A 16,037-nucleotide genomic window follows, 5' to 3' on the forward strand; every position below is an offset into this window, starting at 1 on the left:
CATTTGTTTGAGCTTCGCAACGCCGCCGCCTCTTCCCGCTGTCGCCCCGGCGCTGCGCTGAGGCGCAGCAGTGCGCAGGCGCGGGCCAGCTGCTGAGGCAACGCACGGCAGCAGCAGTGCGCAGGCGGGGGGGGGCAGTGCGCAGGCGCGTTCCGGGGGAGCGGCAGTGCGCAGGCGCGGTCGCTGTAGGGCGGCAGTGCGCAGGCGCGGCCGGCAATGGCGGAGGAGGCAGCGGTGCGGGCTCAGGCGGAGGCGGTGCGGAGGCTCAAGCAAGATAAGGCTGATCCCGACGAGGTGCGGCTGGTCCCAGCACCCGCCCGCGGGGCTGGGAAGGGGTTGGCAGGGCGTCGGGTACGGAGCTGAGGAGGGGGGGCTCGGGGGTTGCTGGAAATGGGGTGCTGGGGGAGGACCAGTGTGAATGGGAGTGGGTGCTGGGAGACTGGTATGACCGGGAGAGGGGGAGCTGGCCTGGGGAGAGGGGGCTGGGGCACTGGGGGTGTTGGCATGGGGAAGAGGGGCTTGGGGGGAACTGGGGTTACTGGTGCTGGGCTGGAGTGAGGGCTGCTGAGGTGATTGGGGTGTGGTTGGGGTTGCTGGCCTTAGGGGGAGGGTGCTGTGGGGAACTGGGAGTACTGGTGTAAGTGTTGCTGGGCTAGGAGTGGTGATACTGGGAAGAAAGGTGTTGGGGAGGATGGGAGTACTGGGCTGGGCTGGAGAGCAGAGGGACTGGGGTGCCTGGGGAGAGAGTGTAGGGGAGACTGGGAGTGAGAACTGGTGATACTGGTATCAGATTGGAGAGAAGGATGCTTGGCGGCGTTAGGATTGGGAACAGGATGCTGGAGACTGCCGGTGCTGGGTGCACGTAGCAGGAGCTGGTGGTGCTGGGCCTGGGGGTGGTGCAGAGGCTGGTAGAATGGAAGGTGTGGGGACTGGGGAGGCAGGTATTGAGGGTAATGGAGGTTGTGGGAGTCAGAGAACGGTGGGGGTGTTGGGGGTGCTGAGACTGGGTTGTTTGTAGCAGAAGTGGGGAGTACTGGAGAGGAGCAGGGAGTGCCCCTCTGGTTGCTGTGGGAGACTGGGAATAGTGGATGTGCTGAGGTTGGGGAGTCTGGGTGTACTGGGAATGCTGAGGCTGAAGGTATTGGGGAAGGCCTGTGGGCTGGGCCTGGCACGTAGGCTTACCCCCAGCTCCTTCCCTCTTCCCTCCCCAGATTGCAAAGGAGGTGGCGAAGCTGCTGGAGATGAAGGCACAGCTAGGGGGAGATGAGGGGAAACACAAGTTTGTGCTCAAGACCCCGAAGGTAACTTCCCCCAGCACACGCACTTGCAGGCCTCTCTGTATGCACGACCTACTGCCATGCACACACATGTCACCCACAACACACACCTGTGTGTGCAAAATCTCAGCACAGACTTGCCTGTCTTTCTTCTCTTTTCTCTTTCCCTTTTTGCTTTTAGCAGGGGGGGAGAGAAGGGTGAAAACATCCCTGACAGCATCTGACTCAGATACCCTACTAACTTAAAGGTTTTCTGGTGCTTCTGCGACAAGCCAACCACTAGCTGGTATGGTCAGGAAATTAAATTCCCATTTGGTCAAGCTTTATCATAGCTGCCCAGCGTTAGAGGTCTCATATCTGCTTGGATTGCACTATTTGAAGTAAGGTCATGATTTGCATTGTCCCGGTGAGTTTAGGGCTAGGACTCTACAGTTCTTGTAGCACTGACCCCACAAGTACCTGCAGACATCGGCGCTCATGGATCAAGGATCCTCAAGCTGGTGCTGTTCCCTGTTAGCCTGGACAGAGTGGATGAAGCTGCTGGTAGGTTGGGTGAGCACGGAGTGCTGCGAAGTGCAGCTCTGCTGGTGTGAGGCTCATTGTGAGCAAAGCATAAGCCAGCCAAAGACATCCAGATGCCCAGCAGTGTTTGCCAGGAATGTTCACCACATGTTGAAACGTGGGGAGCAAGAAAGGTCTTGTGGCTTTTGGTCATTGCCTTAGTCTGTGGGGGCAGGTAATCCCGTTTACTGAGCAGGTCGGGCCAGCTGCTGACATTTCTGTGTCCTCTTGCAGAAGGACCCTTCCTTCAGGGGTAGCTTTTCAGTCTCCAGGCCCTTGAGAATAGTATCCATAATGCAATTTATGCTGAATTTTTTTGTAACCTGGATGTTTCATCACTAGCAGTTGACCAGAGACCAACTGCACTTGCATGCTGTGGCGTGGAGACAGTTATGAATGTTGCTTACAAATAAAACAGGTTATGTTAATGCCACTGACTTAAGAAATGTCTCAAAACTGTCTCCCTTGTCCATTTCCTTTATCATATGTTTTGGTAAATGTAATTGTGGTGTGAAACCTGCAAGTGGAAGGGTATTTCACTGTTCAAAGATGTGGAGAGAGGATTTTGCAACTCTGTGAGTGCCAGGGAACCACAGCCTGGGTTTCCAGCCTGTCTCAGCCATGTCAGTGTACTGCTGAAAGCTGCTCTTCGCTGTGCGACCTGCAGGTGGGGTGTTAGGAAGCGCCTGCTCTCGCTGCTTCCTCCTGCCTAACTGCCAGTCCTTAGAAAATGAAAGTGGGAGGTCTAGTTAATGAGCAATGATTTATGTGTTGCTGAGAGCCTAAATGTGGTCGTCGAAATAATTCAGTGACTCTTAACAGCGAAGAAATTAAAAGCAAGCACATCCCAGTGAGCAGTAGATGGGCACTTCGCAGGTTTCGTGCTTTGAAAAGATTATTTTTCTCTGTGTGTTTGGAAATTGTAGAGTTGCTGGTTGTTCCACAGCTTCAAAGCGTGCTTGTCCTCTGATTCCACCTCTTGGGGTGGGTTGTTGTGCAGGGGTCTGGCTAATACATCTGAATCAGAGCTGTGGACATATCCTAGCTGCATTGTCATGCTCAAAAGCACTGAACTCTCTGACTGTTGGGTCTGTGTTAGCTCCTTTGTTTCCTGCGTTGTGAAACTCCTGACTTAAATTTAGCTCTGCAGATCGTGTCTGAGCTGTGTCCTGATAGTTTCCAGTGTTTTTTGGTGCTGCTTTTTACCACCTCTCCCAATATCTGGTGCGTGGACCTGATCTCTCTGGTTTTGTTAGCAGTGTGATGGCTTCTTCACATTGCCTCTCATGTCTCTCTCCACTGCATGCCTCTAACCCAATGTGTCCTTTGCTCTTCTTTTCCTTATCTCAACCCAGGGTACGCGGGACTACAGCCCCAAGCAAATGGCCATTCGTGAGAGAGTTTTCAATGCGATAGTCACCTGTTTCAAGCGCCATGGAGCAGAAGTCATTGATACACCGGTGTTTGAGCTGAAGGTGAGTGAGGACACAGCAAGCTGGCTGAGCTGGTGAGGAACTTGCAGTGGAAGGCTTGTGATGTGTTGAGGGCTGAGTTTCCTTTTTCCGTCTCCTAGGTGTCCTCCCTTTCTCTCCTTGTTTTCTGTGTGCTCTAGGGCTGATCCACTGTCACTGAAGATGCTGTTTGTTCCTGTGTCCTTTTGTTGTAGGAGACGCTGACAGGGAAATACGGTGAAGACTCGAAGCTCATCTACGATCTGAAAGATCAAGGAGGAGAGCTGCTGTCCTTGCGCTATGACCTGACAGTATCCTGACACAGCCTGAGGGGTCTTGTCACCTTTGCCACCCTCCTTTTGGGCTAGTGCTATCCAGGGGGCAAGGGAGGAGGAGGGAGTACAGTCTCTTGGTTCTGACCCTGTACCAACAGGGAGAGCGTGACCAGGCAGTGTGGTTCAGTGGGTGCAGAACCCTTGCTCGATTATTTACTGCACGTTACTTCTGTTTGGTGAAGTAACGCTTGTATGTGGAGGTAAGGAAGATCTGCCTTGAGTGGGGTTTCTCCTACAGCAGGGTACCCAGACTAGGCTGCTGCAGTACACAGCCCACATGAGACTGAGATCCAACCTAAGGTGGTGCTGGAAGATGCCTGTAGGGACACTTAATGGCAGCACATGTGGGCTGTGTCTTGGACAGTTGTGGAGACCTTGGGGAGCTGTGGCAAGTCCCGCTGTCTCTTAGCAGTTGCTTTGCCCCACGTGTGTGTGCCATGCTGTGGTGGGTGTTGGGGAGATAGTAAGCACCCAGCACTGCCTGTGACTGATAACTGGGTGGGGTGATCTCTCCCCATTCCCATCCTTAACCCTACCATCTCAGGTGCCCTTTGCTCGCTATTTGGCGATGAACAAGATCACCAACATTAAGCGCTACCACATCGCTAAGGTGTACAGGCGGGACAACCCGGCCATGACCAGGGGCCGCTACAGGGAGTTCTACCAGTGTGTGAGTTTGGCCATTGACAGGGACGCTGCTGAGTGAGGCTGTAGGCTGGGTAGCACTTGCGGGGACGTAGCACCATAAAAACGTTGGACTGAAGGCTGTGTCACCCTGCCGTGGCCTTCCCTGTGGCTGTGGAAAGCTCAGGAGGATCCACTAATCTTCTCCTTAGTGTGCCCTTATGGGTGTGAAAAACAGCTTGGGAGTGGGAGAGTGAGGATGATGGCTGTGACATGGGGTGCTGATGTATCAGGGAACTTTGTAACACAGCCCCCACGTGCCCCAGGTATCTGGCCTGCTTTGCAGTGTAGAGGAGGGCAGCTTCTTGCTCCATCCCACGGTGCTTGCCAGCCTAGTGGAGGGGCAAAATTTCCTTCTGATCCCAAATCTGGCAACAGCTGAACTCCTGGATGTGTTGAATCAGGACATAGAACCAGGCGAGCGAGTGACTCAGCCGTAGCATATGCTACTTCTGTCCTGTGCTTTGTCAATCTTTGTTTCAAAGGGAGGGAAAAACCTAGAGGCCAAATGACAGAACAGGTAAGAAAGCAATTTCCTTTGTGGCTTTCTCAGATGATTGTGGTTGCCCCGAGGAATGGCTTTGTTCTGCTGTACTAACACAGTCCCCAGGGCCTCATATTGCAAACAAATTCCTGTTTGAGAATATTCATATTTCATTATACAACCCCTGTGGATACTTTCCAGCTTCAGCTTGGTGAATTCCCATTTCCAGACAACTTGGGTTCTTTGCCTCTGTCTCATCTGAAAGACTGTTCCAAGATCTTGCTCCTAGGATAGCTAGAAATAGTCTTCTAATATCCAGGCTAAACTTACTTGTGTCTGATAGTTTACTTCTCCTACTGCCAGTGCAGCTCTTTAAACGGTAGCTGTCATCCCTTGATATAGATTCTTCCCCTTTCCCAGCTAAACATTTGGGAAATGTTTAGAGAAATCTTCCCCTCCTTAGACCCCGTAAATCAAGCTCTGTTACCTTCTCTCCCTGGAGGTGCTTTGCTTCTTTGCTCAGCCTAGTAGCTTTTTCTGCATCTTTTCTTAAATACAATTCATGAGCCCTTGGTTGGGGTTTTTTCAGTGAGATTTCACCTGTGTCACGTACAGGGGCAGTAGCACTTTCCTAACTGTACCAGACCTTGCCCAACTTCCACGGGGATTGCATCAGCTTTTCTTGCACTCAGCTGATCAGGGATTAACTTTCCTCTTCCATTGCCCCAATTTATTTTGGAAGCTTGGTGAAGCCATGTTGAAATTTCCCCACTTAATTAAAAATATTCTTGTACTCAAAATCTCATTGAAGGCTTTGCATTTGGGGATTCATAAATAGGAGTTGAATAAGAGGACTGTTGTTGCTTCTGTGTTTTATTTCTCTCTGAACATTGATGTTGTCTTTGCTATTTTCTAGTCATGGGGTACCAGCCTATTAAGACATCTGTCTGTCGGACTTTAGTTCTACATGCTAGTTCATCTGGTAATCTCTGGTGAAGAGCACTCAGGCTTTCTGATTTCTTTTTCTGTCTTAGCAGTTGAAACTTTGGTTTTGCCTCAGTTGAGATTGCTTCTCTTGTGTTCTTCCCTGATCATTAACTTGACTGGCATGTATATTAAAAAAAGAACATCCCAAGAATCAAGGTGAAACATCTGGCATTCAGGTCATACCAAATAATAAGTAGTTTTCTCCTCCCCTTCCTGGTTCCTTTGTTCTATTTATTTACTGCTGATGATCGCTCTGCTGTCTCCTTTGTGTTGTTTTTCAAGGATCTCTGTTTCAAAGTGTACCACACAGTAAGCTGCTGTGTCAGAGGCAGGGAGCAGGTCACACGCCGCCAGAAGTAGAAAGCAGGGAGAATCGGAATGGCTTCTTGCTAGCTGTCTGCGCTGGCCACGACACAGCGTACAAACTCTTTGCAATGCAGTGGACGCAAAAGCACTGCTGCCTTCGATGAAAGAGGGTCATAACCCACATCCTGTCGCTTTTGGGTCCTATCAGCGAGGGCTAGTGCTCCCTTACATCCCATTTTTGTTGCTTTTTGTAAACAAACTGCTGTTTAACAGCAAAGTTGAAGCTGTATTGCTGCAGCCACACCAGCAGTGCTGAATTGCTCACTGCCTTTTCCTGTGCCCCAGGATTTTGACATTGCTGGGCAGTTTGACCCGATGATTCCTGATGCTGAGTGCCTGAAGATTGTGCATGAGATCCTGGGTGACCTGCAGCTCGGGGACTTTCTCATTAAGGTAAGACCATGTGGGTTTCTCTGTGCCACGGTGGGAAGCAGTGGTCATTGTTCCTGTGGTTTTACACAGTGGCACCTGTTCCTGCTGAAACGCCCACTAAGGCCTGATGCAGAAGTTTGTCCCACCTCTCTGCCACCTCATGGTGTATATGCTAAAAGGCTGGACCTCAGCTCAGACTTGACTTTAGCTGGGAATGCAAGGAGGTTTCCTGAGGCTGCAGTTAGCAGAGTTCTCTATGGCATTAACCATGGTCCCCCACAAAATGTCCAGCAGCCAAGTAACCAGATGACTGTCATATTCACTGCCTGCAGTAAAACACAGGCTGTGGCCCAGGATCCCTGCCCTTGTCCCAGGTCGTGATGCCAGGACATCTGCTCAGTGCACATGCTGTGTTGTCTGCAGACTCTGGCCTTCCCACCAAGTCCTTTCTGGGGCTGAGGCCTCTTCCAGAAGAAGAGTCATGCCTTACTGTAGGTTGAGCTTGCTATTTGCTTTAAAACATCTCTGTTACCTTGGTTTGGCAGCAAATGGTGTTGGGTGTGCAGGTCAGGCAGGATGGGGAAGGGTGTACAGCAGTAGGAGAACGATGGGTCCCTCGTGTGCAGGAGGGCGGTGGGATCTCTGAGAGGGACCCAGAGCTGGGTCATTGCTGGGCTCTGCGGGGGAGGTGAGCAGTGCGGGCTGGGTGTTGCGCTCCTGTGTGCAGCCCCCACTGGGTAGGGGGGCAGTTACCTACCCTTGAACCTGTCTGGGATGAGCTGAAGAGCTGTGCATGGGAACTGCCTGTCCAGCTACTGTGTGTTTGGGCAGGGGTGAAAGCGGATGCCTTTGAGGATGAGAAGGCACCCCTGCAATGGGGAACAGCAGAAGAACCTGTCTGCGGTTATTCTTGTCTTCCATGAGCCACTGTCTCGTGGCAGTCATGCCTCATGCTGGAGGATTACAAACTTCCGAGCACTCTTTGTTTCTGCCTAATTTAATTGTAGATGTTCTCTCTACCCATGGAAATGTTGAATCCATCTGAGCCTTTGGCCTCAATTACCTACTATTACAAAGCATAATTAAATGATGGAATTCAGTATACTGTCAAAAAAATTTCCTTAGCGAGGTTTTAACATAATCAGATGTCCCTTTGTTCTTTCACTGAGAGAGCAGGGTAGCATACTGAACTTATCTCCTCAGTCCGTGTTTTGTTTCTAAGCTGTCTTTACATGTCCACATGAGAGGACTCATAGGCCCCATTGGTTTTTCTTCTCTGTTGAGTGGATGTGTCTGTGGCTCTAGAAGGAGAATGTGATACATCTACCCAGGCTTGGTAGGTCAGTTGTACTAGCTGGCCTGCTGTGGGCAGAGAGGCAGCTTAGCTCCCCAGGAATTGGAAAGAGACAGAAATCGCAAACAGCAAAAAATCTTGGCAGACATCTGCTAGTTTCTCTTCCATGCTTGAAACTAGAGAGGGGAGAAACTGGATGCAGCTGAAGCATCTGTTTGAGTTCATAGTTAATGACTTGTTCCCTCTCCCCCAGGTCAACGATCGGCGCATCCTTGATGGGATGTTTGCAGTTTGTGGTGTCCCAGACAGCAAGTTCCGAACGATCTGCTCCAGTGTTGACAAACTGGATAAGGTACGGGCTGGAGCCCTGGGCTGCAACTGCTGCTGCTGGAGTTTCAGTGAGTCTCTGTCCCTCTGGGCTGCTCTTACCATGGTCCATGAGAACTGGCTGGAAAATGCTGATAAACGTTGAGCTGTTCTTGTTGCCCCCTTCCTCTGGAGGGGAGGCATGCAGGGCATGGCAGTCACATAGGAAAACTGGATCCTATGCTTTCTTCTCTAGTATCCCATGAGGTCCTGACAAATGGAAATGAGGAAGGGAGAAATGTTCTTCCCATGGGAGGTTCAACATCCCAAACCTTAGCCTTCTTAAGGTGCTGCTGCTTATGAACCAGGATCATGAAAACCTGCTCCCAGACTGGGCCAGGGCATTGAAACGCCTTTTCAAATGCTTCAGGTTCAGTCGGATGGTGTGAGGAATCACAGTTATGTCCTGGAATCACAGAACAGCCCAGGTTGGAAGGGATCTCGAAAGATCATCTAGTCCAATCTCTACTAAAATTTCAGACCTCAGTTGCAAGGCGAGCGTGATATAAATGGTAAATCTCTGTGGTAATGCAGGAGTATAGAAGTGCAATCATAAGGGATAGTCTGTAATCGTAGCCTGTAAGGCAGTTAGCTTGCAGGTGACAGGGCCAAGTTAAATGGAAATCCACAAGTGAGTAGGCTGCCAGAGTTGTTGTGTTGTCCAGGACCCTATTCATAAATACTGTCCTGCAAGCTGGTGGTATTCTTGATTAGTGATGTGATTCTAGCATCCCTGCCAAGGACACGAAGTCTGCAGCATGTGTGTGTTGCTGGCCAGGCTGTTTCAGCGTGATCAGGGCACCACTGGACAGCATGTGCCTCTGGCTTTTTGTGGGACCCTCAGGAGGTGGTGAGGAGCAGCAGGGAGACAGCAAAGAGAAGTGAGGTGGACGTGTATGGATGAGGTTTCTGTATTTTACCTGGAAGTAGAGAAAAGGATTTGGAATGAGAAGGAGTAAGATCAGAAACACGGACCTGAAAAATAACCCCAGCAGCATATTCCTGCCTCCTGGGCAGGGGAAGGCTGGTCTGTTTTGGTGTTGCACTGCACTGTGTGCCCTCACATCCTGTCTTCACACTCATCTGTGGCTGCCGTGAGTGCAAGCATGTTTTGCTAGGAACAGGGCTCCTTGGGGCTGGCCTGTGCAGCATTCTAGCAGGGTGGACACAGTCACAGGGACAACGTGCTGCTCAGTGCTGTAATCTCTCTTCCCGGTGCTGTGAGACTGTGATAGCCCATCCCACATCTCCTGGTCACGTCATTCACACCGCTGCTGATTTGGGCATGCAGCACAGGTACTTTTATAAAATGTGCTGTGTGTAGACATTGCTGTTTGTATGGCTTACTCAAGTTTGGTGTGACAGAGAACAGCCCCCTGTATGTGCAGCTGTTTCTGTAAGACACAAGGCAGGAGGTACCCACAGGTTTGTGCTCAGCAAGCTGCCTCAAGAGCACTGGCTGTTGTGAAGGTCTCTAAGGGATTCAGGCCCTTATGTGGTCTTTTGGGAGGAAGGAGAGGTGCCAGTACACTTCTTATTTGCAGCTAATTGCCTTGGCCTTAGGCCCTAGTCAGATAAAAGGATGCTGGAGATCAGTCCATAAATATCTCCACTAACATTAGTCTATATTAGTCCTCCACTAATAGCTAAGGAAGAGGAACCTTAAAATGAAGCGCAGTCTGAAAACCCAGTTTTCTTGTCTTGGGATCCAAAGTAGAATTTGGAGGCGTGTGTGTGTGTCTGTGGAACACGCTGGTTGTGGGATGATTGCTTAAAGCAGTGGTCCTAACCTTCTGTTAAACAAAGCGGCCTTGTATGACATCTCATATGTTCATGTTGCTTTGTTCAAGGACGAACTGTGTTTTTCTTTGGAGGCCTTGTTTGATGGCCAACTGAAGTCAACTAGAGGAAGGCTCACTTAAAGTTCTGTTAGCAGTGAGATCTATTGCAAAGACATGACCAAAATGTAGGTTTTGGGACTGTGTATGCGTGGAAAAGCAACAGGAAGGGAGGATTGGCCTTTTTTAGAATGGGATCATTTCCTTGGTTTTCTACTGAAATGCTGTGATTTATCTCAGTGCAGCCGGATGTGATCAAGACTTTGGTCAGTTTGGTCAACAGGTTATTCTGCTTACATTGGATTTTTGTGTCACCTAGCCATCTCCTCATGCCTTTCCAGGTGGTAGGCATGACAAGCAACACTTTCTTGGCTGGTGTTTATGACTAAGTACCCAACCAGGGAAACCACAGCAGCAAGACATCTCTCAAACTCAGTGCTTGCACAGTACAGGTGTTCGATTTTTGTCCAGAAATCAAAACCAAAGTATTTGTCCTGGAGCTTCCAAGGTTTTGGGTCGCTTTGCTGACTGCAGGGTTGGGATGCAAACAGATGGTGCAGAGGTACAAGAGATTGAGTTATGACCATGCCCTGAGAGCATTTCATCTGCTGCTTCTCTCATGCATCTCTTAACCACCCTGACACTGATGGGGTTCTGCAGTGTCAAGATGTGTTGAGGGCAGGTATGTCTGTTCACCTGCATGGAGCAGGACCACCAGAGACCTTCCCCAGGACAGACCATATTCCTGGGGCAGTGGCTGATGTTCTTCTCTCCCCTCGCAGATGCCGTGGGAGGAAGTGAGGAGCGAGATGGTAGGAGAGAAGGGGCTCTCTCCCGAGGCTGCGGATCACATTGGGGAGTATGTCCAGCTTCACGGTGAGTGCTGTGGGGTCAAGCCCTTGACCTTGTTCTTCCAGGCCAGGCAGGGCCAGTGACAGAGGGGTGCAAGGCACGTACACGGCTGGCTGGGCCCGTGGTTGTGGGTGCTGCTGCGCTGACAGACCTGAGGCATGGTTTGTTCCCACAGGTGGCCTGGACCTGATCGAGCGGCTTCTCCAGGACCCAAAGCTGTCCCAGAACAAGCTGGCCAAGGAGGGGCTGGGGGACATGAAGCTGCTGTTTGAGTACCTGACCCTGTTTGGCATCACAGGGAAGGTGAGGAGGTGCGGAGGCAGGAGGGGATGCTGCCCTTGTGGCTGGGCCCCCCGAGTGCGCCCAGTGACGGGGCTTCCCTTGTGTCCCACAGATCTCTTTTGACCTGAGCCTGGCGCGGGGTCTGGACTATTACACGGGGGTGATCTTTGAGGCTGTCCTGCTGCAGCAGGAGAACGACCACGTGGAGGAGCCAGTCAGCGTTGGGAGCGTGGCTGGAGGCGGTCGCTACGATGGGCTGGTGGGGATGTTTGATCCTAAGGGACGGAAGGTGCCCTGTGTGGGGGTCAGCATTGGGATCGAGCGGATCTTCTCCATCCTAGAGCAGAGAGTAGAGGTAGGTGCCTTTGGTGCTCAACTAAGCATGGAGGAAGGGCAAGGATTTACATCCTCCCTGTGTACCCCCAGTCCAACAGATACTGAAGTGAGTCTTCCTTGCTGCAGTCTTTGATGGAGAAGCCAGCCAGGCCCCTACTGTGCTCTGCAGCAGGAGTCAGAACCAGGACGTTATCTTCTGTTTTCTCTGGCTTGAGAAATGATCTCTGGGGCTCCCACTGGAGACAAGACCCCTCTTCCAGCAGCCCTTGGAGGTGGCTTTTTCAGCTGCAGCTGGAGGGGACACTTCAATTCTCAGTGCTACTAGGTACCCAGGTCAGGTGCCTTAGTGTTCCCCACTGCATTAAGCATCCGTGTGACCCCACGTTCTCCTTGGCAAGCTGGCACTTCTCTACAGGGAGAAGGCAGCCTCGCACATGTACCTGTCCTGCCCAAGGCACTACAGAGACCAGACAGGGATCAGATGTCGCAGGACAGAGAATGCAGTGCCTCTAGGGGGTTCCCAGATACCTTTTTCCTATTTCCCCCCTCCTCAGAGTTGCTCTACCAGTGGGCTGTCCTCAGTCCCATTCAATGTGTGTTAAAATAGGCCTTTGTAGGCTCCCACAACACTGCTGCACATTTCCGCCCCGCCCCCCCCCAGAGGCCTGTTGTGGGGAGTTCTCTCCTGGCAGCCAGACACAACCAGGATTTCTAAGTGGAAACTGAATTCTTCCCCCACCACCTCCAGTCCTGGCCAGGTTCGTTCCTCTGCAAGTGACCTTTCAAAGAACTCTTTTCAGTGAAAGCAGCGCAGGAAAATGCCACCTTGAGTATCCAACTTCTGCCATGGAGCAGGTGGCTCCTGACAGTGCTGGAGCATCTCAGCTCGCTGCTGTTAATCTAAATTATAGTTTCCATCCCAGCTGTAGAGCAGGCAGCTGCCTCTGTCCGGTTTCTGCTGAGCTTGCTGCTACTGAGCTGCTCAGAGCAGATCTCTGGGAGGCTTTTGGGTGTGGAGGAACAGTCTCTAGGCAGAAGCTGGCAGGGAAATCGCTCATTCTCAGCACATCCTTCAGTCTGTGCATGCCTGCAGTGCAGGAGGGAGGCTGTGTTAAGCCCCCATCGTGGAACAACTGCAGAAGATGAGCTTCTGCTCCAGCGTGGGGTCTGTGGAGCTTCCCTGACTCTTCTGAGTTTATGCTGTTCATCTCACTGAGCCTGATCCTCATCACTCCTAAACTGATGGGCCTGGGGTGGGGACCCTTCCTGCTCATAGGGTCTTAGATACCTCTGTATGTCCATGGCATCTTTTGAGTCTTGTCCTCTCTCTAGGCCTCTGAGGAAAAGATCAGGACAACAGAGACACAGGTGCTGGTGGCTTCTGCCCAAAAGAAGCTCCTTGAAGAGCGGTTGAAGCTCATCTCCGAGTTGTGGGATGCTGGAATCAAGGTATGATCAGGTGATGGCAACGTCAGGAGCTGCCTGGTCCGCTCTCTGTGCCAGGAATGGATGAGATCTGGGTTTGCTTTGGGAGGAAGGAGTCATAGGGAAAAGGTGGGCAGCAGATTACCTTTGTTAATGGAGCCTGTCTCTTCTTGGTGTTCTGAATCAGATGTTCTCCAGGAAGGGCTGGGCAGCATGACTTGGTTAGCCCTGTAACACTGCAGGGGCTGCTCTGGCTGCGTCTGTATCTCAGAACAGATTCCCAAAGCAGGCAACACTCCAGTCCCTGAAGCGTGGCTGCTGGGATACTATGCTGCTTCCAAAAAAAAGCAAAAACCGTGGAGCCTTGCAAGGAGGAGAGTGGCGCCAGGGAGGAGCCTGGGCTGTGTTTTCTGCAGGCCGAAGGCAAGCTGTGTGGCAGGGCCCTGCTCCCTGCCTGCTGCAGGCAGACTCCCTGAGTGGAGAATGCCTGGGTGCTCTGTCGGGCCCCTGACCCTGTAGGGACACTGCAGGCGTCAGCCCCGGTCTGATACAGACTAGAGCTAATGACCTGGTGTTTTCCCAGGGTAAGCAGGGTCTTGTGAGTACCTTTGAGCTGTGTTGCATTATCCGTTAGCTGTAATGTCCGGCCTTCTCCATTAGCCCATCTTCTCCCCCACCGCACACCCCCACGCTCACCAGACAGCAATTAGCAGACTGGCCCAGCAGTGCCTGCTTCGGGGGTGCAGAGAAACAGGCCAGTGCTGATGGTGATGTTCTGCTCTCGTTCTCTTTCAGGCAGAAGTGCTGTACAAGAAGAACCCCAAGCTGCTGAATCAGCTGCAGTACTGTGAGGATACAGGCATCCCTCTTGTTGCCATTGTGGGTGAGCAGGAGCTCAAGGATGGAGTTGTCAAGCTGCGGGTCGTGGCAACCAGGGAAGAGGTGAGGCCCATGGTAGCTTGGCGTGAGGGGGGTGGCTACTTGACCCTTGATCCCAGCTCAGGCCAGCCCTCCAGACCCATCCGTACCCTGCTCTGTAGTGGTCCCATCGAGTTGTACACGGCAAGGTGGCTTTGCAGGCCCACATTTTGAGTGTAGTGCCCAAAGGGCAGATCAGAGGAGTAAGGCACTTCCACCTGATGTGAAAAGCCTCCGAGGCTCAGGAAAGCTGCTTATGCAGAAGGTGTGGTGAGGGGGAGGCTCTCCACACACAGTAGGCAGCGGGGTGCAAGCCAGGGCTGGCAGACTGAAGGTGAGGGCTGTGGACTGATGGTGGTGGCCTTGTGGGTGCAATTTTGGAGACTGGGCGAGGTGAGTCTTCTCAGCCCCTCTTGACTTGCTGTGGAGTGTGTGCTCTAGGGTCAGTTTGCCACCAAGCTCCCTATCACAGGTTCTCAGGATTTTATACATTGGCTTCCTCATGAGATCTTTTCAAACAGTGGTCTCTCCAGGGACTTCTGAAACACCCCATGGTCCAGTTCCTCATCCCGTGCAGTTTCCCAGTGCTGCAGAGCACTGTTGTCTCCAGCTCTGGAGGGTCTCCCATCACGTGGCCTCCTTGTGAACTTCCAGCTATTCCTCAGTTCAGGAGCCTGGAGTGTGGGGGGGTGATTTAGTGGGTTGTATGGCTGCTTGCGCTTTCCTTCCAGGGCACGGGACCATCGCTGAAGGTCCTGGAGATGCCCTGTTGGAACGAGTGGGACTAGTGCTGATGTATGCACTGGTCTTGGCTTTGGAACTAGTAGGAGACTGGGAAGAGCGTTGCTCTCACGGTCTTTGGGCAGGAGAGGGCTCGGCAGGGTCGCAGGCAGGTGCTTGCTCTCACAGGTTGAGCTCCGCATGTGCTGCAGCCCACTCCATCCCCGTAGAGGGACTGGTGACAGCACCATGGTGTGATCTCCCGAGATACAGGGCTGTGAATGTGGTGAGGGCCATCCCTCTGGGACCAGAGAAGGTCACGATACGTCAAGCTGCTTGTGTTGTATCGAAGGAACTTTGTGCTTCCCCTGCGTAGGTCAACGTTCGCAGGGAGAGCCTGGTTGAGGAGATCAGGATGCGAACGAGCCAGCCTTAAACCCCTTCCGGACACGTCTACTCATTTGTTGGATTCTGGCTGACAGATTTCCTCCTGTCAATGCCTTCGCCAGGCTGCGTGGCAGTGGGTCAGGGGGGCCTTTGAAAGCTGTATTTATTCTTGTCTCACGCCCTCCCTTTCCCGGCGGGAGCAGAGGGGCTGCACAGACTCCTATGACATGCCCTGGCCCTCAAGTATGTTGCTGGCAAGATGTTTTGCAGGTGGCTCTGGCAAACGCCGGCCTCCCCTCTGCCGTCGCTGCGGTGACACGTGAGCCCCGTGCTGTCAGCAGACCCCGGGGTCTTGGCTGCAGCTTCTTGTTCCTGTCGCTTCGAATAAACATCCCACCCCATCTCTCTGCTCTGGCTGCAGGGAGGTGACCTTATCCCAAACAAAATGTAAAGGCGCTGCTCCCAGAAACATAATAAATCTGTCTCTCCCACTCTGTGACTCCTGTCCCTGCTTTCCACTTGGGGTGGGGATTTGCTCACCTCCCCTCTGAGCAAGAGCTGGTTCTTAAATGTCACGGGGGATGTTTCTTCAGCTGCCATGCTCCCTCTTGCCTCCGGATCTGACCGCTGTTGCCACCCCCTGTGCCATGTGCAGAGCAAACCCCCCACAAGCCGGGCTGGAGCTCCCCGCGCAGCCCTGGGTGGGCTCCCCGTGCCCCACCCACGGGTGAAACGGGTCCCCCGACTTCCTGCGGGTAACTTGGGGTGCCCTCCGTCCCCAGCTCCCCTCGCTGCCGACCCACGCATCTCCCCCAAACCAGGTAGGTTTTTAAATCCACGCCCCACGGCTTCCTCGCGTGGAAGGGCCGCTGGGGAGGGGTCACTGCTCCCTGGCGGTGGGGCGGGCGCTGCCGCCGGGTCCCCCCTGCCCCGCCCGGGGCGGAGCAGCCGCGGCGCGATGGGCGGAGCGGCGGCGTTGGAACCTTCTAGAGCCCGTCCGGGCGGCGAAGAGGAGCAGGAGGAGCGGCGGCAGCGATGGAGGTGGAGGTGGGGGGCACGGCGGGGGCGGGGGGGACCCCCTGTGCGGGGCACGGCTCACCTC

General features: G+C 52.8%; 1 protein-coding gene across 1 annotated transcript; it reads left to right on the plus strand.

The window, feature by feature from the left end:
- The first annotated feature begins 216 nt into the window (after positions 1-216).
- LOC104257061 (histidine--tRNA ligase, cytoplasmic-like) lies at positions 217-15,408 on the plus strand. The gene is made up of 13 exons (XM_059825449.1): positions 217-294; positions 1,212-1,301; positions 3,194-3,313; positions 3,505-3,600; positions 4,169-4,294; positions 6,431-6,538; positions 8,065-8,163; positions 10,798-10,891; positions 11,043-11,170; positions 11,262-11,504; positions 12,818-12,934; positions 13,706-13,852; positions 14,925-15,408. Exons 1-13 carry the CDS (start codon positions 217-219, stop codon positions 14,982-14,984), a joined length of 1,506 nt encoding a protein of 501 aa, XP_059681432.1. The 3' UTR covers positions 14,985-15,408.
- The last annotated feature ends 629 nt before the right edge of the window (positions 15,409-16,037 follow it).

The sequence above is a fragment of the Gavia stellata genome, chromosome 16 (assembly GCF_030936135.1).
Source record: "Gavia stellata isolate bGavSte3 chromosome 16, bGavSte3.hap2, whole genome shotgun sequence".
Classification (NCBI taxonomy): domain Eukaryota; kingdom Metazoa; phylum Chordata; class Aves; order Gaviiformes; family Gaviidae; genus Gavia; species Gavia stellata.